Source organism: Vespa velutina, chromosome 2 (genome assembly GCF_912470025.1).
Source record: "Vespa velutina chromosome 2, iVesVel2.1, whole genome shotgun sequence".
In the NCBI taxonomy this organism is placed as follows: domain Eukaryota; kingdom Metazoa; phylum Arthropoda; class Insecta; order Hymenoptera; family Vespidae; genus Vespa; species Vespa velutina.
This window is the reverse complement of record NC_062189.1, coordinates 2,255,874-2,276,129: the sequence shown is the minus strand read 5'-3', so window position 1 is coordinate 2,276,129 and position 20,256 is coordinate 2,255,874. Positions and strand designations below refer to the sequence as shown.

Genomic DNA, 20,256 nt, shown 5'->3' with positions numbered 1-20,256 from the left:
ACGATTACTAAAAAAGGTAAGATATATATATATATATATATATATATATATATATATATATATATAATTGCATTATCGGATAATACAAAGAATAAAATTATTAGAAATACGAGTAAACAATGAAAATCACAATCTTATATAATAAAATTACATAAAAGATTTCAAACTTTTATAAATAATAAGTAAAGATCAAAAAACAAATCCAAAATTTTTTCCATGAAAATTATAATGAAAAGATGTTTAACATATACATATATATATATATATATATATATATATATATATATATATATATATATAAGAATATTAATTAAAAAGTTCGAATAATGTATCTTACATAATAATAATTTAAAAAAAAACAATTCTAAATCGCCTGCTCTAACTATTTTGAATGTATCACCGTATGACATTTGTTAATTTAAGTTGGTAGCAGTGCTATCAATGAAATTGTTCTTTTTATATTTTATGTTCTTAATGTGGTATTCTGTACGATTGTTCACAGTCTAAAGGGTTATTTTTGAGAAATTTATTAGAATATACTTTTATCAAGTTAAATAGACATTTCTTGATAGTTAAGTCAAAATGTGGTATGAAGTATTACCGACAATGACAATAATATTAGCTGGTTTAGGATTACCGCATGTTGCTACACATTATTTATGTATATATTATTATGGCACTGTGAGTAAAATTTATCTCAATAAATATTTTGAATAATACTATTAGATTATTTAATATTAATGACATACTAATATTGTAATCCTAATTATCACTTTTATATCTTGATAAATAAAAAGTTATGATAGGAGTTCTATTTATTTTATAAATAATATTACAATAATTTCATAAATATTATATATATAAAATATAATTATATAATAATAATAATATATATATATATGTATATCACATTTATTATAAACTTCAATTTATTTAATTTTTCTAGCCAGTACGTAGATTGCTATCGGAAGAATGGGATTTAATTATGTTTATGAGAGACAAACGTTTGTGTGATCAGCCAATGATTGCAGGGGTAAAAACTTGTGAAAACATTGTTTATAATTATATAATTTATGTTTTTCTACAACATAAATTATATGTTTATAAATATAATTTATGTTGTAGAAAAACGCATAGGTTTTTAATAATATTTATATATGTATATTACTTTTATTCTATTTTAGAAAATGGGACTGGAGAATATACCTGATGATTGAGAAGTACAAATATCTATGTATGATTTATTTACCGATCAATTCGAGAAATAGTATCTTAGATCTACTATGTAAATATAAATATCTACTATAAAAAATATATAAAAAAAAAAGTATATACAAAAATGTATTATGTATTAACCTTATTCAGCATGGTATCATTTGGCTTTAATCCAATATTCGTAAAAATATATTTATGCGATGATACTCGGTAAAATAAAAATAATATTTTGAATTAACTTTGTTCCTTTACAAATAATTGTTTTTTTTTTTTCTTTTTTTTTTTTTTCATATAATCAATAATATAACTATATAATATATGTGCATTATTTCATTATTATATAATTTTCTATAGATGCACCTTTAATTTGATCATTAACTTTAATCTTTTATCGCTAGGTGGGGTTAAAATATATTTCAAAGAAATAATATACACATATGTTTGAGTTTTAAATAAAATTTACATTAGATATAGATTTTTAACGAATTAATTGATTAATAAATTATGAAATTATAATATCTTGTTTATATATATATATATATATGTAGAGTTATTAAGATCGTCTTTGAATATATATTTTTGTATTAGTGTAGTTGTACAATCAGTAGCTTACTTCACCTTGTTTACAATCGACGGTTTCAACGTTTGAATGAAATAAAATATTGTGAAATAAATTGACAAAAATAACAATAAATATGTCTTTAAAAACCAAACGTATGCAAAAAATTTTGGATCCTATTGAAATACAAGTAAAAAAGATGACGATTTCATTTTTAATTATTAAAATATTTACTTTAGTATACATTCAAACAATACCTATAAAATATTATTAAATATTAAAACTATATTCTTTATAATGTACTTTCAGATAAATAATTTGAAGCATTCGATAGGGAATAGCAAAGCTGGAACATCCGATGTTTTAAATATAAAATCAGTTTTTTGTGATCAGTTACGTATTTTAGCTGAAAAATTTGAAAACTTATCCAAAGATGATATCACTGATTATCAAGAAATGAAAACAAAAATTGCTGATACGGTTGAGGAATTTTGTTTGTCAAATGAATTTGTCGCTAATGAATTGGTATGTTTATTTTATGATGGGTAATATAAATTTTGTGTTAATAGCAAAGCAATAATTTTTTAGGTAGAAAATATTAATAGTCATACGAGCAAAGATGCAATAGGAACATTATTGGAAAAGTTTACAATGGCTTTAAAAGCTCTCGAAAATCTTGAGTGTTTACCATTGAAACAGAGACTTCAAGATTATTTTGATTATGTTAAAGAAATGGGTACTGTTAATGAAATTGAAGATTTTCAAAATATAAAGGTTTAATTATTTCTGATAATATTTATGTGTCGTAAGCAATAAAAAAATAATATATATATATTTATACTTTTTTTGTTCTTTGTAGGAACTAGGTACTTCTATATTAGAAATACTTGGACCATTACAAAAATACAGAAAAAATTTAATTTCAAATTTGCTATCAGAAAGAATAGCATTATACACCTTTCAGATACATACAACGTTTAGTATGTTAGTACAGCTGATTCAGGAGCAACATCAATTAAATGCATCAATTTACGTAAATCTATTAGCTAATATTTGTGTTTTTTTAAATTTAGTTAAAAAATTTGCAATAGATATATTTTTGATATTGATTGATTTTAATTTCATTGTTATCAAACAATATATTTGTTGTAGCAAAAGTAATATAAAATAAAAATATTAAATAATTTAATAATTGTTGCAGAATTGCAAGAAATATATATGCGAAAGAATGTGTCTTTGTTTCAAATTAATACTCGAAGTTCTGGATTCACCAAATCCATCTTCAGAAGACGAAACTATAGAAAAAGAAAATCATTTTGTTTATAGGTATCGTATGAAAAATTAATTTCTACAAGGTTATAGTCACTTTCATTTCAATTAGTTTCAAATATTTTATTCTTTAGAATGGATTTGGTACTTGATATTATAGCTGAAATGTCAACAAAAACTCAAGAACAACAAGTCCTAGAATGTACAGAATTGTGGTGGGGTATAGAGGATATATTTTCACATGCAATGTCAATTGCACAATTGTGTCAACCCCAAAATTTTGAAGCAATATCAGCAGCTTGTCAATCGATAATGGGAGAATACGAAAATTTAAAATCACAACTCTGTTCTGAAACTCCAGATCCTAGCGTTAACAATCTCTTTATGAATACTTTGAACGACGCATTATATCGCTTAGAACGCAAAGTCAATATTTCAGTGTTAATGCTTGTTATGGAAGTATTTAGTGATTCTTTCAATGCTTTGAGAAAACTTGTTATGACATGTGGAAGTTCATTGACTGCAAAGAAAAGATCTAAAAGCGATTTACATAGTGCAATAGAAGATTTTGATCAGCTTACGGATAAAGCTATGCAAATTGGAATATTTGCCAATGCATGTTGCAGAGATGTAGAGCGTTCGTACAACTCATAGAAAATGTATTATGCAATGTGACAGAAATAAGGATTCATACCAAATTAATATTAGATGTAACTTCTATTTGCTTATTTGTTCATATAATATATATTGCTATGTGTGTTGTTCTATTTTTGTCACACTACACAGTTATAATTTTATTATTAAAATTATATTTATAAAAAGTATATATAAACATATCCATTGATAAAATTAATTCGTTTTAGGTGTCAATAAAATTCGAAATTGTTTGGCTGGTCTTGAATCATTAGAAAATGAATTAATTGCCGCTATCACTGCGTTCTATCTTCATCCAGACAATAAAGAATTGCGTGCGAGTGTAAAACTTTTAACTTCTCAATGGCAATTAGAGATGAATAAATTGCATAATACTGTAAATCTAATTATTGATTCTGCTGCTTATTGTCAGGTAATTTTGATAAATATGTATCTATATTTTATAAATAACTTAGAATAAATCAGTATGACTTACTATGTAGGTAGTTTTAGACGATCTTCAAGAGCGTATACGTATTATGTCTGATTGTTTCGACAATAGAGAAGCTGTAACTCAACAACAAGTGCAAGGCATTGTTTTACGAGCAGTTTCATTGTCTAGTCAATTAACTATAACTGTAAATGACATTGGAAGTGATAATATTGATAGACAAACGATCATGATGATTAGAGAACTAAAAGCAGGTAATATATATTAGTAATGAACATTTATAATATAATTTGTAAATCATAATAATAATATTATGTATTTTTTTAGCTATATTCGAAACCGATGCAAGTGCAAAAAAGCTTCTTGTAGAAAATGCAACTGAACCGCAACAACTGCGAGTTATTAAAAGATGTGAATTGATATTGAATGTAATAAAACGATTGCAGCCTGCTTTAGTCACTGTTATGAATAATTCAATATTAATAAGTACTAATTATGGCAAAGCAAGCATGGGACAAGGAGATATGCTTCATGGTAATAATGTAAAGATTAAAGTTTTCGGTACTGTTGAATGTTTTAATTTTATATTTAATTTATTTAATTTTAGATTCCAGTCTAAATTATCCTTCTACAGTATACGGCTTGCCACAAGATGAAAAAACCTTAACTTATATCAGGACACCATACACAGGTTTTTATCAGAAACACTATCTATTACTATTACTAAATTATCATATTTTAAAAATCTATTTAATATTATAGTGCAAAATTATAAACCACCGTTATCAATACAACCAGCTAATAGTGTACCTAGGACTCAAGCAGATTTATCATCTTTAATTCCATATATAAAAGCTGGACGTATCATACGTATGGAACAAACTATAATGTATAAAACACCACAAAAAATTATAAAAGATACCGAAGAGCATCACATGCAAAAAAAAGTAAAATCTAGAAATTTGTTTAACATTAGGCAACATTTATTTAGTAGAGAAAGTTTCACGCCACAAAGTGAAATTAATTTTTCATCTGAAACAATAGATTTAACAGGTAACACATCAAATAAATAAATAAAAACTTTCAATGAGATTATATTTTTCGTAAAAAAAAAAAAAATGTATATATATATATATATATATCTTTCAGACATATTAGAAAAAGTAACAAAATTATCTGAAACATTAACTTCATCGTTATCGATTTCATGTAACACAAAATTGCAATATATTAATTTGCCAGACGAAGGGAAAATTAGAAACTTGTCGGATGAGTTGTGCAATATTAGAGTTTCAACAATTAAATCTTTCAAAGATTTAAACAAAACTGCTGTGAAAGAAAAATTAGAAGAATCATCTATAATTGGTGGTGGCGATGCCCCATCAATCGAAACAGAAAAATATGAAGATGTACAACGATTAGACAAAAAAATGGAGATTTTACAAAAACAAGTATTAAAAGATTCAAGAGAATAACATTAAATAATTAAAATGACAAATGGTGCAACTATATGATAAATCCGTCCAGAGAGGAAATGAGTAAAGAAATAAGCATATGCAAAGTGCTTAAGATTCAACGCGACGAGACTGAATAAAAAGATATAATTATTTTCATATGAAAACTGTTATAATGAATAGGTATACTTGACAACTTTATTAACTAATGCAGTATTCAAATGAATTTTGTTGTTATGTCAATTAAATATCGTTCAACTTATAAAGATTGTTAATGGTGATTGAATTAATGTTACAGATAGTCAGGTCTTTAATAAAAAATTTATATACTTACGTATAATACTTAATGGATCATAAGTTAAATTTTTGATTCGTTATTACTTTCTCGAAAGCTTTTAGAATTTATAATTAATTATAGAGCAAAATGAGATATTTTTACATTTTATTTCATTTATTTTAATTTTATGATGTTCGATGCTACACGATGTACGTATATAAATTTGTATGTGTGTGTTATGTATGTATATATATATACATACATATATATATATATGTGTATATATATAAAAATGATTATTGTATATTTTGGAATAAATGCGATAATACACACACACACACACACACACACACATATATATATATAAAATGAACATTTAATAACCGTCAAACCTTTCAATTGTTTACGTAGTAAGCGTCAAAGATGGCGAGTTAAATGAACCTTTTCTTGTTACGTTTCTCTCGTATATTTTTGTAAATATATTAAATATAATACCGATGTAATTATAATAGGAATAGAATAAAAATCATAATTAAGATAATATTAAGATAGATAAAAATTATTTATTACAATTTTATCACAATTTTACAAATTATAAACTTAATATGATTTTATAACCTATATAACATGATATAAATGTTACTGAAACGTCGTTTTTAGAATTAGTGTATAACAATAATAATAAAAATAAGAAGAAACAAAGGAACAATGCTGCAAAACAGTGAATTAAATGCAAATTCACCATTACCTACTGAAAAAATGCCAGATTGTTGGAATCAGGATAATAGAATGAATGCACTGTTTTCCCCATTTCGAAGCAAATCTGCTAATCAACAAGACTGGATTTCAAAATACAAATTTTGGAATAATCTTATATATGTATGGTTAAAGCATACAGTGCAATGTAGTTTTTCTATTTTCGATTTGAATGAAATTTTTAAACGTAAAGGATGCAGCCCTCTGTGCCTGACAACAGTTACCCAAGAAATGCTAAGGTAAATATAATTGTATATTTAATAATTTAGAATAATTACAAAGAATCTTAAAGAGATGTTGTTACATATATCTTATATTTGTTTATCAGGAATAGAGAAATAGTATTGGAAGAAGAATTCTTAAAAGAACCAAGTGATTCCTGGACTACATGGTCTTTGGATGTATTTATTAAAAAACCGCTTACATGGTCTTATTACAAAATGAAGGATTACGTAATAGGACAAAATATAGATATAAACACCAGATACGTACATTTAAAAGCAGTAAAAGAAATAGCCGAACAAATACTTTCTACTATAGTCAATGAAAATGATAATATTCTTATTTCTATAACTGAAATACTTGAAAAATGTAAAAAAGAAGAAAGGGATTTTGATATCAATGAAAATACTTTGAAGCTAGCGTTGATTTGGCTTAAACATCATAAAAAAGCAGTTTTGAAAAAAAGCTCTATCAACAATGAATTATTAGTTAAACTTTCTACACAAACTATATACGAAATTTCAGAAATAGATGAGACATTATACAAGCTATTGAATCAAGAAAGTAAATTTGAAAGAGAAATTGAATTATTGGAGAAGGAAAAAATTATTATTATGGATAAAGTTAAAACGTGTCTGGCAAAAGAATTAAAACAGGTAGCAAAAACTCATCTAAGAAAAAAGAATGAAATAGAAAAAATAATCGAAAAGCGTGCGCAAATACTTGGAAATTTGCGTGCTCTTATATTAAGTATTCAAGATACACATTCGAACAGTAGTGCTGTCGATGCTTTTAAACTTGGTTCTAATGTATTGTCCCAATTCGAAGAAAAGGGATTAACAGAGTATAAAGTCAGAGATGTTATGGATGATGTAAATGAGGTATCCCAAATTTAGAAATTTATTAATTATTTCATAGAAATAAAATTTCAATGCTTCAATTTTAAATTTGATTTGTAAAATGTTTCAGGCCTTAGAAAATTATAAAGATGTACAATCTACATTATCAGAAATATTACCGAGTGCTGATTTTGAATCAGATTCAGATTTAGAAAAAGAACTTTCAGAATTAATGAATACTGATGATGTGCATGAGTCAACATCTAATATAAATAATAAAGAAGAATTAGATGATATCGAACAACGATTAAGGAACTTAGGTGTAGCAGGTATGAAATCAAATAATATTTTTATTAGATTCAGATTATATACAGATTTTATATGTATATATATATATATATTATTTATTATATAGGTTTACCTTCACCTCAGAAATCTTTAAAAACGTCTACCCCTATACAAAAGAAAAAAGTATTGGTACAAGCTGAAAATATGTGAAATAATATTTAATGTGTTATCTTATTTTTCAAAGGAGTGTTCATTTTATATTTTTAATGTGATTTTAAACGTGATTTTGTTTAATGACTATTGTTATAGTATTAAGCTTTGAAATATAATAAAAAAAAAAAAAAAAAAAAATTGAAATATAATGGGATATACAAATATTTAAAAAGAAAATTTATAAAAATATATTTCATCCTCTGTACATAAGATGGTGCTGTAAACATTCGCTTCGATCGATAACTAATTTAGAACATAACCTTTATACCAATTATTTATAACCACTGATTATTTACAGTATGCTGTTATACAACATTGATTGTGAATAAATATGTTATCATTTTTTCGAAAGTTATCAATTGGTTGGAAGATTAGAGATGGTATGCTTCCAGAAACAATCATGGGAACGACAGACGTCGTAAACTTAAAGGATCAAAATGCTTTTGCATTGAAGACAGACTTAGAATTGAAAGAATCCGTTTATGGTAAATTTTAATTATGTTTTATAATTGTGACAATTATATCGATTATAATCAAAATCATTTAATCATGATGCAATGTAGAAAAACAATTTATGATGTTATTATTAATTATAAACATTTATTTTACATTTGGAATTTATAATTTTGCCATATCATTGTATCTCTCATTATAAAGAAATGAATATTTAATAAATTGATACAATAAAATTGTATAATTTTTAATGTGTTTATCTTTTTTATTCTTAGATTTGTTGAGAACCATTAAGGACCCGGAGAAACCACAAACCTTAGAACAGCTCGATGTAATATATGAAGATTGTGTTAACATTTGTCAAAGTACTCCTAGTGGTATTTCTGTAATACGGGTTGAATTTAATCCAACAGTGCCACATTGTTCGTTAGCAACACTTATAGGATTATGTATTAGAGTAAAACTTGAACGGCATCTAGTAGCAATATTTAAATTGGATATTTTTATCAAAGAGGGTACACATTCTACAGAACAAGAAAGTACATACATCAAATTTTATATATTACAATATCTTAGAACTTTTAAGATTAGAACCTCCAACGTTTAGTTGTAGAAAATGAATTTTAATTTAAGATGTTATATTATTTAATATTTTTAATTTGATTGCAGTTAATAAACAAATAAATGATAAAGAACGAATAGCAGCCGCTATGGAAAATCCAAATTTAAGGGATTTGGTAGAAAAATGTATTCAAGAAGAAGATTAATAAATGTAGAAAGTCATTTTTTTTTTATCCTAACATATATTATTTTAATATTGATTGTATATATCATATTTATAGATTCGTGGGAGTTTATTGAATCATAATCATAAATAATTATACTATATATAATTATACTTTGATAAATCCTTTCATGTATTTTATATAAATTATATTTATTAAAGTCAAAGTATAATATAATCGATCCGTTTTGTATTAAATGTTAAGTGTTTACTAAATTATATGATATAAATAAAATAATATTATTATTTGTTTAAGTGATACTTAAGGATAAATTATTTTTCCATTAAAAAAGAATCCTTATAGATAATTTTCAAGTGAGATAAAATCCGATCAATCGATATTTGCAATTGCTCGATAGAATCGATAGAAGACGAACATTTAAAATTCTAATACAATTTAATTTTTATTATTTTCAATGAATTCGCTGTATTTGAATTTTTGAGAAAGGTAAAAAAAAAGAAGTGCCCTTTTTTCTTATGGTAAATATAAATTTTTTAAATTCCTTTTCACATCTACGTTATATTTTATCTATGGATCATCAATTGATACGAACGAATGTAACGAAGAAAGTTGAGAATCATAACCTAACAATGTTTTTTAATTTGTATTTGAAAATATATGTCTGCTAAATATTCATTGTAAATATTAAAATAAAGTACTTATATTTCGTACTTTTAATTTTTTATAAAAATTTAATTGCAAATGTTGTATTACATAAAGAATTGTGCAACTTGTAGTTACAACGTGTTGCGACAAACAACCCGTGTACTAGGTAAATAATTCAATATGTCAACGTGTTATAGAATTACTTTATTCATTAAAAATTTTTTTTAGGTGTCTATAATTATAGGAATATGTCGATTGAAGTTGAAACTGTTAACTCTGAACCAAATTTAAATAATCCAAATAACAAAAGATTAAGAGTAGACGAAGATGAAGACAATGCTGTAAAGATACAAAAAGTAAATGTGGTAAAGATTAAAAGAAGGGCTTATGCATTGATGATGGGTTATCTTGGTAGAGATTATTATGGAATGCAAGTAAATCCTGGAATGAAAACTATCGAGGATGATTTATTAAATGCATTGTTAAAGAATAACTTGGTAACTACGGAAAATATTGAAAATTTAAGATCCTTTAATTTTCAAAGAGCTGCAAGAACAGACAAAGGAGTATCGGCCGCTAGACAGGTCGTTTCTCTGAAGCTACGTAAGATGTATATTTTTATTAATTATCGATATATCATAAAGAAAATTTTTCATGATTATACCTTCAATGTTTAAATGAATAATATTGTCCATTTTAGCTGAAACTGTATCTAAAGATAGTATAAATGATTGCTTACCAAATGAAATTAAAGTATTTGGTATCAAACGCGTTACAAAAGGTTTCAATAGTAAAATCAACTGCAGTGGTAGAACATACAGATATATCATTCCTGCATTTGCATTTGTTGAAGAGGATAAGGCTTCATTACCATCTCGAGAAGAATGCGATGTAGAAAAACGAATGGAAGAGTTATCGGTGATCGAAGGAAAACCATATATTGACTTTCGATTAAAACCAGAAACTTTGGAAAAAATAAATTCATTTATGGAACTTTTTCAAGGAACTCATAATTTTCATAATTTTACATCAAAGGTGTAAGTTATTTATGTTAAATAATTACACGTATATTATTTTATAAAAATTTTGTTTAATGTTTTATTTGTTCGCAGAAAGCCATTAGATCCACGGGCAAGACGTTATATAATTAAATTTCAATGTGTAGATACATTTGTCTCAGAAAATATAGAATTTGTAATAATAGAAATTAAAGGTCAAAGTTTCATGTTGCATCAAATCAGAAAAATGATTTCTATGGTTATCGCATTTTTAAGAAACATGGCGACAGAAGATTCTTTGAAACAGGCATTTAAAGATGAAAAGATGGATATACCATTAGCTCCCAGTTTAGGTTTATCTTTAAATTATGTAAGGAAATTAATTTCTGAATTTTATTCCATAAGTAATGGATGATATAAAACCATGCGAAATTTTGTTTCTTCAGGTACATTATGATTATTATAATACCAGGTATGGTTCAGATGGCATACATGAACCTTTAGATTGGAAAGAATGTGAGGAAGAAGTAGAAAAATTTCAATCGGAATACATAGTGAAACACATTGTAAATACAGAAATAACAGAGAAAACGTATCCTTTTAAAGTAATTTATTTAAATATTTGAAATAGAAAAAAAAAGAAATAATATTTTTTTTTTCTCTTCTAATATCGCTACCTTAACTATAATAACATCATAGAACGTTGAACTGGCTTGCCAGTCTTCCCTTGCATTCATTTTCAGTCAGAGAAGAATTAATATAATATCTATAATTCTCTTTCCATTATATAGATATATTTTTTATGCGTCATCAACTAATTATAAATATGAATTACATTTATGATTATGTATAATCACAATAACAATCTGTAAAAAACAGGAAAAAAAAAGAAAAGAAAAAAACAAAGAATGGATGTTTCAACAAAAATTATTTTCAAACGAATTCTCACCTATTTCCCAAATTGATGTTGCGGTGATACGTTCAAAAAAAGAAAAGAAAAAAAAAAAAGGAAGAAAAAAGAAAAAAAATACGATATTTACCAGATGAAATTGAAATTATAACTTAAGTAACATATATTTAACCAATCTTATCAAATTGATTTTAAATGATTTTCTTAGAATTCCCATTATAGCGTATAGAACTTCATTATTTCTACGTTTATTTCCTTCTTTTATGTATGGTATGCGTTCATCGATATACGTATATTACACAACACAAACTCACATACTCAACGGGTAATTCCGGGTCGATACACGATCAGTGGTGGATCCTAGTTGATGACAGCAACAGCACAAAACGGAACGCTCACTCTTTTTCTCTCTTTCTCTCTCTCTCTCTCTCTCTCTCTCTCTTAGTATTATTGCGATTTGAAGTTACGTTTTTTTTTTTTGGTTATTATGAAAATCGATAGAAGGTATTTCTTTCTAAATACATTTTTTGGTAAGTAATACACATCTTTTGTATTTGTTTTATATTTCGATAGACAGATTTTTTTTTTATTACGTCTTACTCTTTTTATATAAATTTTCCTTATAATTTAATATGGATTTGAATTAATATTTATACGTGCTGGTATATACATGTGTTAAATTGAATATATATATATATATGTATATATATATATATACATATACATATATATATAGACACACAACAACAACATAAAGATTGAAACGTCGATAATTCGAAAGAATTCTTGAAAAGTTTTATCATACTGGAAATCCCGATTAACATTTTTTATTGTGAAAAAATTCTGATCTTTAACATAATTTAGTTTGTTTATTAAAGTATCATATATATATATATATTTTTCTTTTCTTTTTTTTAAACAATTTTGTATTACATGCAAATATTATTTTATAAATTAAATTCGATAAAAAAAATTTGATAAATTTTGTAGATATACGTACGTATAGAAAAAATATTTTGTTAGTTGTTATTCAAATGAAAAATATTTGTTATTATATATTGTTAATACACAATAACAAATGATAAAACAATCGACATTAATTAATGCACGAATGTATTTACGATGCATCTTGATACTAAAGAATCAAAAACCAGTTTCGTTCATGACTGTGGAGAATGTCCTTGAACTCAGAGAGGAATCTTACATTATCTACAAAAGATAGATATTCAAAATACGATTAATCGAATACTATATTGTAATCACTATCATACGGCTTTTATTTTTTTGATAAAATCATATTTATTTAATTTTAACAAATTATTATAAAATATATTTTTATATTATATGTATATATATGTATATGCATATATATATATATATATATATATATATATATATATATATATAACTATAGACAGAAATAATGTGTATAAACATCAATTTGATAATGATCTATTTAACAAATTATTTTTAAATTAAATTAATATTATATGTAATTTTTTATTACATATTTAAAAAATGATGAGATAGTTAAATGATTGCTTTAATTTCATAGCCTTCTTAAATATTGTATCTACGCAACAAAGAGGGAAATGTGGGTGAGTAAAAAATATCTGGAAAATTATTTATATATACATATATATATATATATATATATATATATATATATATATATATATGTATAGAATATTATATTTTTTAATATCTTTTACAGAATTGGAGAATTTCAATGTCATGATGGAGAGTGTATAGCAAGCGAATTTTTGTGCGATGGAGTAGCAAATTGTAAAGATCAATCCGATGAAACACAGTCTGAATGTTCTAAACCTCAATTAGTATGCTCGCCATATGCATTTAGATGTAATTATGGTGCTTGTATTGATGGCGATCTAACGTGTAATGGAATACGAAATTGCATTGACAACAGCGATGAAACATTGGATTCATGTTCGAATAACTTGTATAATACTACAACCTCCGTAAAGTGTTCCATAAATCAATTCCGATGTAATAATGGTGAATGCATCGATGCAGTAAAACTGTGTGATGGTAAAGTTGATTGTAAAGATAGCTCTGATGAAACATCTTCTGCATGTGAATCAATGAAGTGAGAGAACGTTATTACATTAATTAAATTATTCAATTATAATATGTTTTTAATATTATCGTTTGCTGATATTGATATTTTGTAGCTGTGAACCGTATTTATTTCGTTGCAACTATGGTGCTTGCATAGATGGTGATTTAATGTGCAATGGTATAATAAATTGTGCGGATGGATCAGATGAGGATAAAAAATTGTGTTCAAATATGACTACTACTACTACTACTACTACTACATCTATACCATTTATACCTCCTTCAAGGGGTACGACATCGACACTTCCCCCTTGGAATCCGTCACAATCAAATTATTGTTTAGTACCTCCACAGCCAGCAAATGGTAAACGAAAATTACATAAATCGCAATGCCAAACAGAAGAAAATTGTGATGTGCAAGAAGGTGTACAACTATCCAAGGGGGCTTATTTGATTTATACCTGTAATTCTGGTTATAAAATAAGTGGTTCCTCTGATGTATTTTGTGGTCCAGAAGGAAAATGGTTAAATATACCAATTTGTTCTGGTAAGATTTATATGTTAAGCATTATTATAGCAAAAAATATAAGAATATTGGTATGTATATGTATAATATTTTCATCAGATTTTTCATTATTTTCTAAATGTATATTTCATCATTTTAGAAATACGTTGTAAATCATTGGCTTCAGCATCAACAAATGCTAAATGTACATATAATGGTCAATGGACAATTTGTGAATCTCCCGTTTTGCCTGGAACAGTAGCAACATTGAATTGTCGCAACAGCTATCGTGAAGATACGATATTTTTATCAAGACAAAGAGATCAAGTTACATGTAACGAAAGAGGTCAATGGGAACCAGAACCATTACAATGTATTCCAGGTCCGCTAGTTATTAATGTTCATATTGGGGGTGGCAGCGTAACATTACAAACTAGTAATGAACAAAATCAATCCCTTTCTCCTGTAATAGAAATTTTGCCTGAAAAAGTTATAATACACGCAAATACTCGTAATTCGAATAATCCTGAAATTGATGTTAGAATACTTAACCCAAACGAGGCTTCAAAAAAAGCAGAAGAATCCAAATATGTATGGATGTAATCTTAAATACTGCCAATTATATGTTTAAAAAAATATTATGCTAGATACATCCTTAGAATTCAACACAATTTATATCGTGATATATTTTTTCAAATTTGATTGTCAAACGATTTGAGATAATTCACGTAAAAATATTGTAATTATTAACTTATAAGTACAACATTTTGAAAGCTTTAGCCAAATAATATTAGATTTTATTTATTTATGAAATATGAAATATATTTTTAATTTATTTAATTTGTGAAAAATCCGCTCACTAGTTAAATATCTATTAGATAGAATAACTATTAGAAATAATTAAAATACTATCATAAATAAATTAAAATACATAAACCCCCACTTAAAACCTGTCATTTGATCCCATCAATTGTATGCTGCTTAAGGTAGCAACTGTGAATTATCTCTTACTATATTAAATTAATTATTATATTAAATGATATATTAAATATTATGTACTACGACATTGTTAAAAAATTATCATTTTTAATTATAAATTTTGTACATTTATTCGAATTACGTATATAATAATTTTAATTTCAATACATTTTTTAGTATGCGGAGTTGTTACTCCAAACGCAAAACCTCTCATTGTACATGGCGGTGCTGCTAATATTTCTCTATTTCCATGGCATGCTACTTTATATGAAACAAAAAGTCTAGATGGACCAAAGGAATTTATTTGTGGAGCGACAATTATAAAAGAGAATTTCCTTATTACGGCAGCTCATTGTGTTTTTGATGAAACGAATAACAGAGTAAATGATCCAAAAAGATATTATATAGCAACTGGAAATATTTTTCGTGATTATGATTATGCGTTACACGATCCACGTTTCGTTAAAAAGGCTAAGGTATGGAAAGTTAAAAAATTAATTTAATATTAAAGTATAAAATGTTCAATGTATCATTTGTTATGTTCATTGTATCAAATGTTATGTATCATTTTTCAGGTGAAAAGCATTTATGTCAATTGTAATTATTTAGGCTTAGAAGGAAATTATGCTTGGGACATAGCTCTCTTAGAGATTGATGTGCCATTTGTATTCTCAGCTTTGTTATTACCAGCATGTTTGGATCAATCTTTTATTGAATCTGGACAAGGGGTTGTTGCAGGATTCGGTAGAACTGCCTTAGGGCCATCAAGTTTTATTTTACAATCCGTAACACTTCCATATGTTCCTCTTAATCAATGCAAATCTGTAGGAAATACTGTACAATCTGAGAAATTTATAACAATTGACAAATTTTGTGCTGGTTATACAAATGGTTAGTAATACAAATGAATACGTTAGATCAAATACATCTATAAATTATATTAAATGATCAATGTATATATTTTAGGAACATCTGTATGTGATGGCGATAGTGGTGGAGGATTGGTATTTCAAACTGGAAATTTGTGGTTTTTAAGAGGTATTGTTAGTATCGGACTTGGTGAAACGCTATCGGGTGGTATTAGAAGTTGTGATAGTCACTCATATTCTCTTTATACACGTATCTCCAGTCACATAAGCTGGATTCAAGATATTACTTTCAGATTAGAAACATCTAAACCCATTCCCTCATGTCGTAGTTCAAGTTCTTATATATTTACATAAATTAATAATAAAATAAAGTACTGATTTTATATAATCCATTAGTTGTTAATTCCTACAATAAAGCAATAAATTGGATACATTAAAAAATTTTTAATTCTTTTTCTTACTCGCACATACATATATAAAAAATGACAAGTTTTTAGAAGAATACTAATTGTCATTTTATGAATAAATATTATTTATTTTTATTACAAGCGGATCATAAATTCTTCTCATTGAAAAATTTGAGATCCACTAGTTACATTAAATCGAATTAAATTAATGCTACAGAAATATTCAATCATTAACGATCTAACTGATATCTTTTCTGAAAAGTATAATATATAGTTTATTTTCAAATAATTTATAATATTTGCAATCAAATGATGAAAGTATAATAAATACGTTCTTCAGGAAATATAATAAACTAATGTTCAAATATTTATACTTTTGTTTAAAAATACTACAGCTTGAAACTTAAGTTAAATATAAAATAAATTAAATTAATGTTTAAATGGAGATAAAATTTGAATGGGAGGTAGTTACTAGTTTATGTAATGTCAAACGAACATTTCACTGACATTCATCATAAACAAACTAGTCTTCTTTTGCACTTCGACGTGTTCACATCAACACTCTCTCCTTTCCAAACACGAAAACTAACAAATTAATACTTTCGATAATTTTTCAATTATTCAAACAATCCCTAATGTACACGGAGTGCAATAAACTAATATTTAAACAATGGTACATTCGTTTAAACACTACGGAATACAAAACAAGCAAGAGAATTACAATAACTTTAATAGAAAATTCCGATACTTTAAAATCTTAATCTTGGGCGGGTTAGCCTTGCGTGATATAAACATAAACAGTCCTTCTATTAACTTGAGGATTACCGAGTTAGTTTTCTTTTGTATTCCGATCAGTGCACATCAACATACTCTATTTCGCACGCGAGAATTTATAAATTAATAATTTCGATAGTCTTTTAATTATTTAAACAATCTTTAATGTACACGGAGTACAATAAACTAATATTTAAACATTACGGAGTTCAGAACTCGTGAGAAACTTAAAATAATTTTAATATAAAATTCCGATACTTAAAAATTTTATCTCGCGGTTGTTGGCCTTGTTGAATATAAACATAAACGGTCCTTCGATTAACTTTGACAATTACCGAGTTAGTTTTCTTTTGCACTCCGATCAGTGCACATCGTTTCTCCTTTCCTAAACGCGAAAACTTAAAAATTAATACTTTCGATAGTTTTTCAATTATTTAAACAATCTTTAATGTACACGGAGTACAATAAACTAATATTTAAACAATAGAACATTCGTTTAAACATTGCAAAGTAGAAAACGGTCGAGAAATTTAAAATAAATTTAATAAAAGATTCCGATACTTAAGAATAGTATCTCGCGGTTATTGGCCTTGTGCAATATAAACATAAACGGTCCTTCGATTAACTTTGACAATTACCAAGTTAGTTTTCTTTTGCACTCCGATCAGTGCATATCGTTTCTTTCTTCCTAAACGCGAAAACTTAAAAATTAATACTTTCGATAGTTTTTCAATTATTTAAACAATTTTTAATGTACACGGAGTGCAATAAACTAATATTTAAACAATAGAACATTCGTTTAAACATTGCAAAGTAGAAAACGATTGAGAAATTTAAAATAAATTTAATAAAAGATTCCGATACTTAGAAATTGTATCTCGCGGTTATTGGCCTTGTGCAATATAAACATAAACGGTCTTTCGATTAACTTTGACAATTACCGAGTTAGTTTTCTTTTGCACTCCGATCAGTGCACATCGTTTCTCTTTTCCTAAACGCGAAAACTTAAAAATTAATACTTTCGATAGTTTTTCAATTATTTAAACAATCTTTAATGTACACGAAGTGCAATAATCTAATATTTAAACAATAGAACATTCGTTTAAACATTGCAAAGTAGAAAACGGTCGAGAAATTTAAAATATCTTTAATAAAAGATTCCGATACTTAGAAATTGTATCTCGCGGTTATTGGCCTTGTGCAATATAAACATAAACGGTCTTTCGATTAACTTTGACAATTACCGAGTTAGTTTTCTTTTGCACTCCGATCAGTGCACATCGTTTCTTTCTTCCTAAACGCGAAAACTTAAAAATTAATACTTTCGATAGTTTTTCAATTATTTAAACAATTTTTAATGTACACGGAGTGCAATAAACTAATATTTAAACAATAGAACATTCGTTTAAACATTGCAAAGTAGAAAACGATTGAGAAATTTAAAATAAATTTAATAAAAGATTCCGATACTTAGAAATTGTATCTCGCGGTTATTGGCCTTGTGCAATATAAACATAAACGGTCTTTCGATTAACTTTGACAATTACCGAGTTAGTTTTCTTTTGCACTCCGATCAGTGCACATCGTTTCTTTCTTCCTAAACGCGAAAACTTAAAAATTAATACTTTCGATAGTTTTTCAATTATTTAAACAATTTTTAATGTACACGGAGTGCAATAAACTAATATTTAAACAATAGAACATTCGTTTAAACATTGCAAAGTAGAAAACGATTGAGAAATTTAAAATAAATTTAATAAAAGATTCCGATACTTAGAAATTGTATCTCGCGGTTATTGGCCTTGTGCAATATAAACATAAACGGTCTTTCGATTAACTTTGACAATTACCGAGTTAGTTTTCTTTTGCACTCCGATCAGTGCACATCGTTTCTCTTTTCCTAAACGCGAAAACTTAAAAATTAATACTTTCGATAGTTTTTCAATTATTTAAACAATTTTTAATGTACACGGAGTGCAATAAATTAATATTTAAACAATAGAACATTCGTTTAAACATTGCAAAGTAGAAAACGGTTGAGAAATTTAAAATAAATTTAATAAAAGATTCCGATACTTAGAAATTGTATCTCGCGGTTATTGGCCTTGTGCAATATAAACATAAACGGTCCTTCGATTAACTTTGACAATTACCGAGTTAGTTTTCTTTTGCACTCCGATCAGTGCACATCGTTTCTCTTTTCCTAAACGCGAAAACTTAAAAATTAATACTTTCGATAGTTTTTCAATTATTTAAACAATCTTTAATGTACACGAAGTGCAATAAACTAATATTTAAACAATAGAACATTTGTTTAAACATTGCAAAGTAGAGGACGGTCGAGAAATTTAAAATAAATTTAATAAAAGATTCCGATACTTAAAAATTGTATCTCGCGGTTATTGGCCTTGTGCAATATAAACATAAACGGTCCTTCGATTAACTTTGACAATTACCGAGTTAGTTTTCTTTTGCACTCCGATCAGTGCACATCGTTTCTCTTTTCCTAAACGCGAAAACTTAAAAATTAATACTTTCGATAGTTTTTCAATTATTTAAACAATCTCTAATGTACACGGAGTGCAATAAACTAATATTTAAACAATAGAACATTCGTTTAAACATTGCAAAGTAGAGAACTGTCGAGAAATTTAAAATAAATTTAATAAAAGATTCCGATACCTAAAAATTGTATCTCGCGGTTATTGGCCTTGTG

The 20,256-nt window shown here is 26.2% G+C and overlaps 5 protein-coding genes and 1 long non-coding RNA gene across 9 annotated transcripts; all 6 read left to right on the top strand.

The window, feature by feature from the left end:
* Window positions 1-459: 459 nt before the first annotated feature.
* Window positions 460-1,330, top strand: LOC124957876. The gene is made up of 3 exons (XR_007103756.1): window positions 460-681; window positions 947-1,033; window positions 1,185-1,330. It is a non-coding gene; the product is annotated as an uncharacterized LOC124957876 (long non-coding RNA).
* Window positions 1,331-1,762: 432 nt separating this feature from the next.
* On the top strand, window positions 1,763-6,089 carry LOC124957923 (serendipity locus protein alpha-like). 3 transcript variants are annotated; one of them, XM_047515474.1, is made up of 12 exons: window positions 1,763-1,964; window positions 2,084-2,299; window positions 2,363-2,548; window positions 2,634-2,807; window positions 2,976-3,100; window positions 3,178-3,680; window positions 3,907-4,109; window positions 4,180-4,381; window positions 4,455-4,661; window positions 4,735-4,818; window positions 4,890-5,180; window positions 5,370-6,089. In XM_047515474.1, the coding sequence occupies exons 1-12, from the start codon at window positions 1,911-1,913 to the stop codon at window positions 5,600-5,602; spliced, it is 2,478 nt and encodes an 825-aa protein (XP_047371430.1). In that variant the 5' UTR covers window positions 1,763-1,910; the 3' UTR covers window positions 5,603-6,089. The 3 variants fall into 3 exon arrangements, with proteins under 3 accessions (XP_047371430.1, XP_047371429.1, XP_047371432.1); XM_047515473.1 differs by having other exon boundaries at window positions 1,764-1,964; window positions 5,277-6,089; XM_047515476.1 differs by having other exon boundaries at window positions 1,779-1,929; window positions 5,277-6,089.
* A 71-nt stretch (window positions 6,090-6,160) lies between these two features.
* Window positions 6,161-8,554, top strand: LOC124957925 (charged multivesicular body protein 7). Of its 2 annotated transcripts, none has more exons than XM_047515479.1 (5): window positions 6,161-6,331; window positions 6,519-6,853; window positions 6,943-7,717; window positions 7,806-8,004; window positions 8,091-8,554. In XM_047515479.1, the coding sequence occupies exons 2-5, from the start codon at window positions 6,567-6,569 to the stop codon at window positions 8,171-8,173; spliced, it is 1,344 nt and encodes a 447-aa protein (XP_047371435.1). In that variant the 5' UTR covers window positions 6,161-6,331; window positions 6,519-6,566; the 3' UTR covers window positions 8,174-8,554. The 2 variants fall into 2 exon arrangements, with proteins under 2 accessions (XP_047371435.1, XP_047371434.1); XM_047515478.1 differs by having other exon boundaries at window positions 6,161-6,357.
* Window positions 8,506-9,674, top strand: LOC124957927 (MIP18 family protein galla-1). Its single transcript, XM_047515481.1, has 3 exons — window positions 8,506-8,661; window positions 8,905-9,168; window positions 9,299-9,674. Exons 1-3 carry the CDS (start codon window positions 8,508-8,510, stop codon window positions 9,394-9,396), a joined length of 516 nt encoding a protein of 171 aa, XP_047371437.1. The 5' UTR covers window positions 8,506-8,507; the 3' UTR covers window positions 9,397-9,674.
* Window positions 9,675-9,858: 184 nt separating this feature from the next.
* On the top strand, window positions 9,859-11,928 carry LOC124957926 (tRNA pseudouridine synthase A). Its single transcript, XM_047515480.1, has 6 exons — window positions 9,859-10,186; window positions 10,249-10,623; window positions 10,721-11,057; window positions 11,133-11,388; window positions 11,465-11,610; window positions 11,718-11,928. Exons 1-6 carry the CDS (start codon window positions 10,117-10,119, stop codon window positions 11,779-11,781), a joined length of 1,248 nt encoding a protein of 415 aa, XP_047371436.1. The 5' UTR covers window positions 9,859-10,116; the 3' UTR covers window positions 11,782-11,928.
* Window positions 11,929-12,279: 351 nt separating this feature from the next.
* Window positions 12,280-16,800, top strand: LOC124957924 (modular serine protease-like). Its single transcript, XM_047515477.1, has 8 exons — window positions 12,280-12,458; window positions 13,484-13,526; window positions 13,643-14,035; window positions 14,121-14,554; window positions 14,673-14,894; window positions 15,668-15,966; window positions 16,066-16,381; window positions 16,457-16,800. Exons 1-8 carry the CDS (start codon window positions 12,416-12,418, stop codon window positions 16,711-16,713), a joined length of 2,007 nt encoding a protein of 668 aa, XP_047371433.1. The 5' UTR covers window positions 12,280-12,415; the 3' UTR covers window positions 16,714-16,800.
* Window positions 16,801-20,256: the final 3,456 nt, after the last annotated feature.

Excerpts from the sequence above, each read along its gene's own strand:
- LOC124957923 (XM_047515473.1), top strand. The coding sequence starts at position 1,911 with ATGTCTTTAAAAACCAAACGTATGCAAAAAATTTTGGATCCTATTGAA. Across the intron at positions 1,965-2,083 it reads TGGATCCTATTGAAATACAA|ATAAATAATTTGAAGCATTC; the intron begins GTAAAAAAGATG and ends ATGTACTTTCAG. Across the intron at positions 4,662-4,734 it reads ACAAGGAGATATGCTTCATG|ATTCCAGTCTAAATTATCCT; the intron begins GTAATAATGTAA and ends ATTTAATTTTAG.
- LOC124957925 (XM_047515479.1), top strand. The coding sequence starts at position 6,567 with ATGCTGCAAAACAGTGAATTAAATGCAAATTCACCATTACCTACTGAA. Across the intron at positions 6,854-6,942 it reads GTTACCCAAGAAATGCTAAG|GAATAGAGAAATAGTATTGG; the intron begins GTAAATATAATT and ends TTTGTTTATCAG. Across the intron at positions 7,718-7,805 it reads TTATGGATGATGTAAATGAG|GCCTTAGAAAATTATAAAGA; the intron begins GTATCCCAAATT and ends AAAATGTTTCAG.
- LOC124957927 (XM_047515481.1), top strand. The coding sequence starts at position 8,508 with ATGTTATCATTTTTTCGAAAGTTATCAATTGGTTGGAAGATTAGAGAT. Across the intron at positions 8,662-8,904 it reads ATTGAAAGAATCCGTTTATG|ATTTGTTGAGAACCATTAAG; the intron begins GTAAATTTTAAT and ends TTTTATTCTTAG. Across the intron at positions 9,169-9,298 it reads ACATTCTACAGAACAAGAAA|TTAATAAACAAATAAATGAT; the intron begins GTACATACATCA and ends ATTTGATTGCAG.
- LOC124957926 (XM_047515480.1), top strand. The coding sequence starts at position 10,117 with ATGTTGTATTACATAAAGAATTGTGCAACTTGTAGTTACAACGTGTTG. Across the intron at positions 11,058-11,132 it reads CATAATTTTACATCAAAGGT|AAAGCCATTAGATCCACGGG; the intron begins GTAAGTTATTTA and ends ATTTGTTCGCAG. Across the intron at positions 11,611-11,717 it reads ACAGAAATAACAGAGAAAAC|AACGTTGAACTGGCTTGCCA; the intron begins GTATCCTTTTAA and ends ATAACATCATAG.
- LOC124957924 (XM_047515477.1), top strand. The coding sequence starts at position 12,416 with ATGAAAATCGATAGAAGGTATTTCTTTCTAAATACATTTTTTG. Across the intron at positions 15,967-16,065 it reads GTTTCGTTAAAAAGGCTAAG|GTGAAAAGCATTTATGTCAA; the intron begins GTATGGAAAGTT and ends ATCATTTTTCAG. Across the intron at positions 16,382-16,456 it reads TTGTGCTGGTTATACAAATG|GAACATCTGTATGTGATGGC; the intron begins GTTAGTAATACA and ends TATATATTTTAG.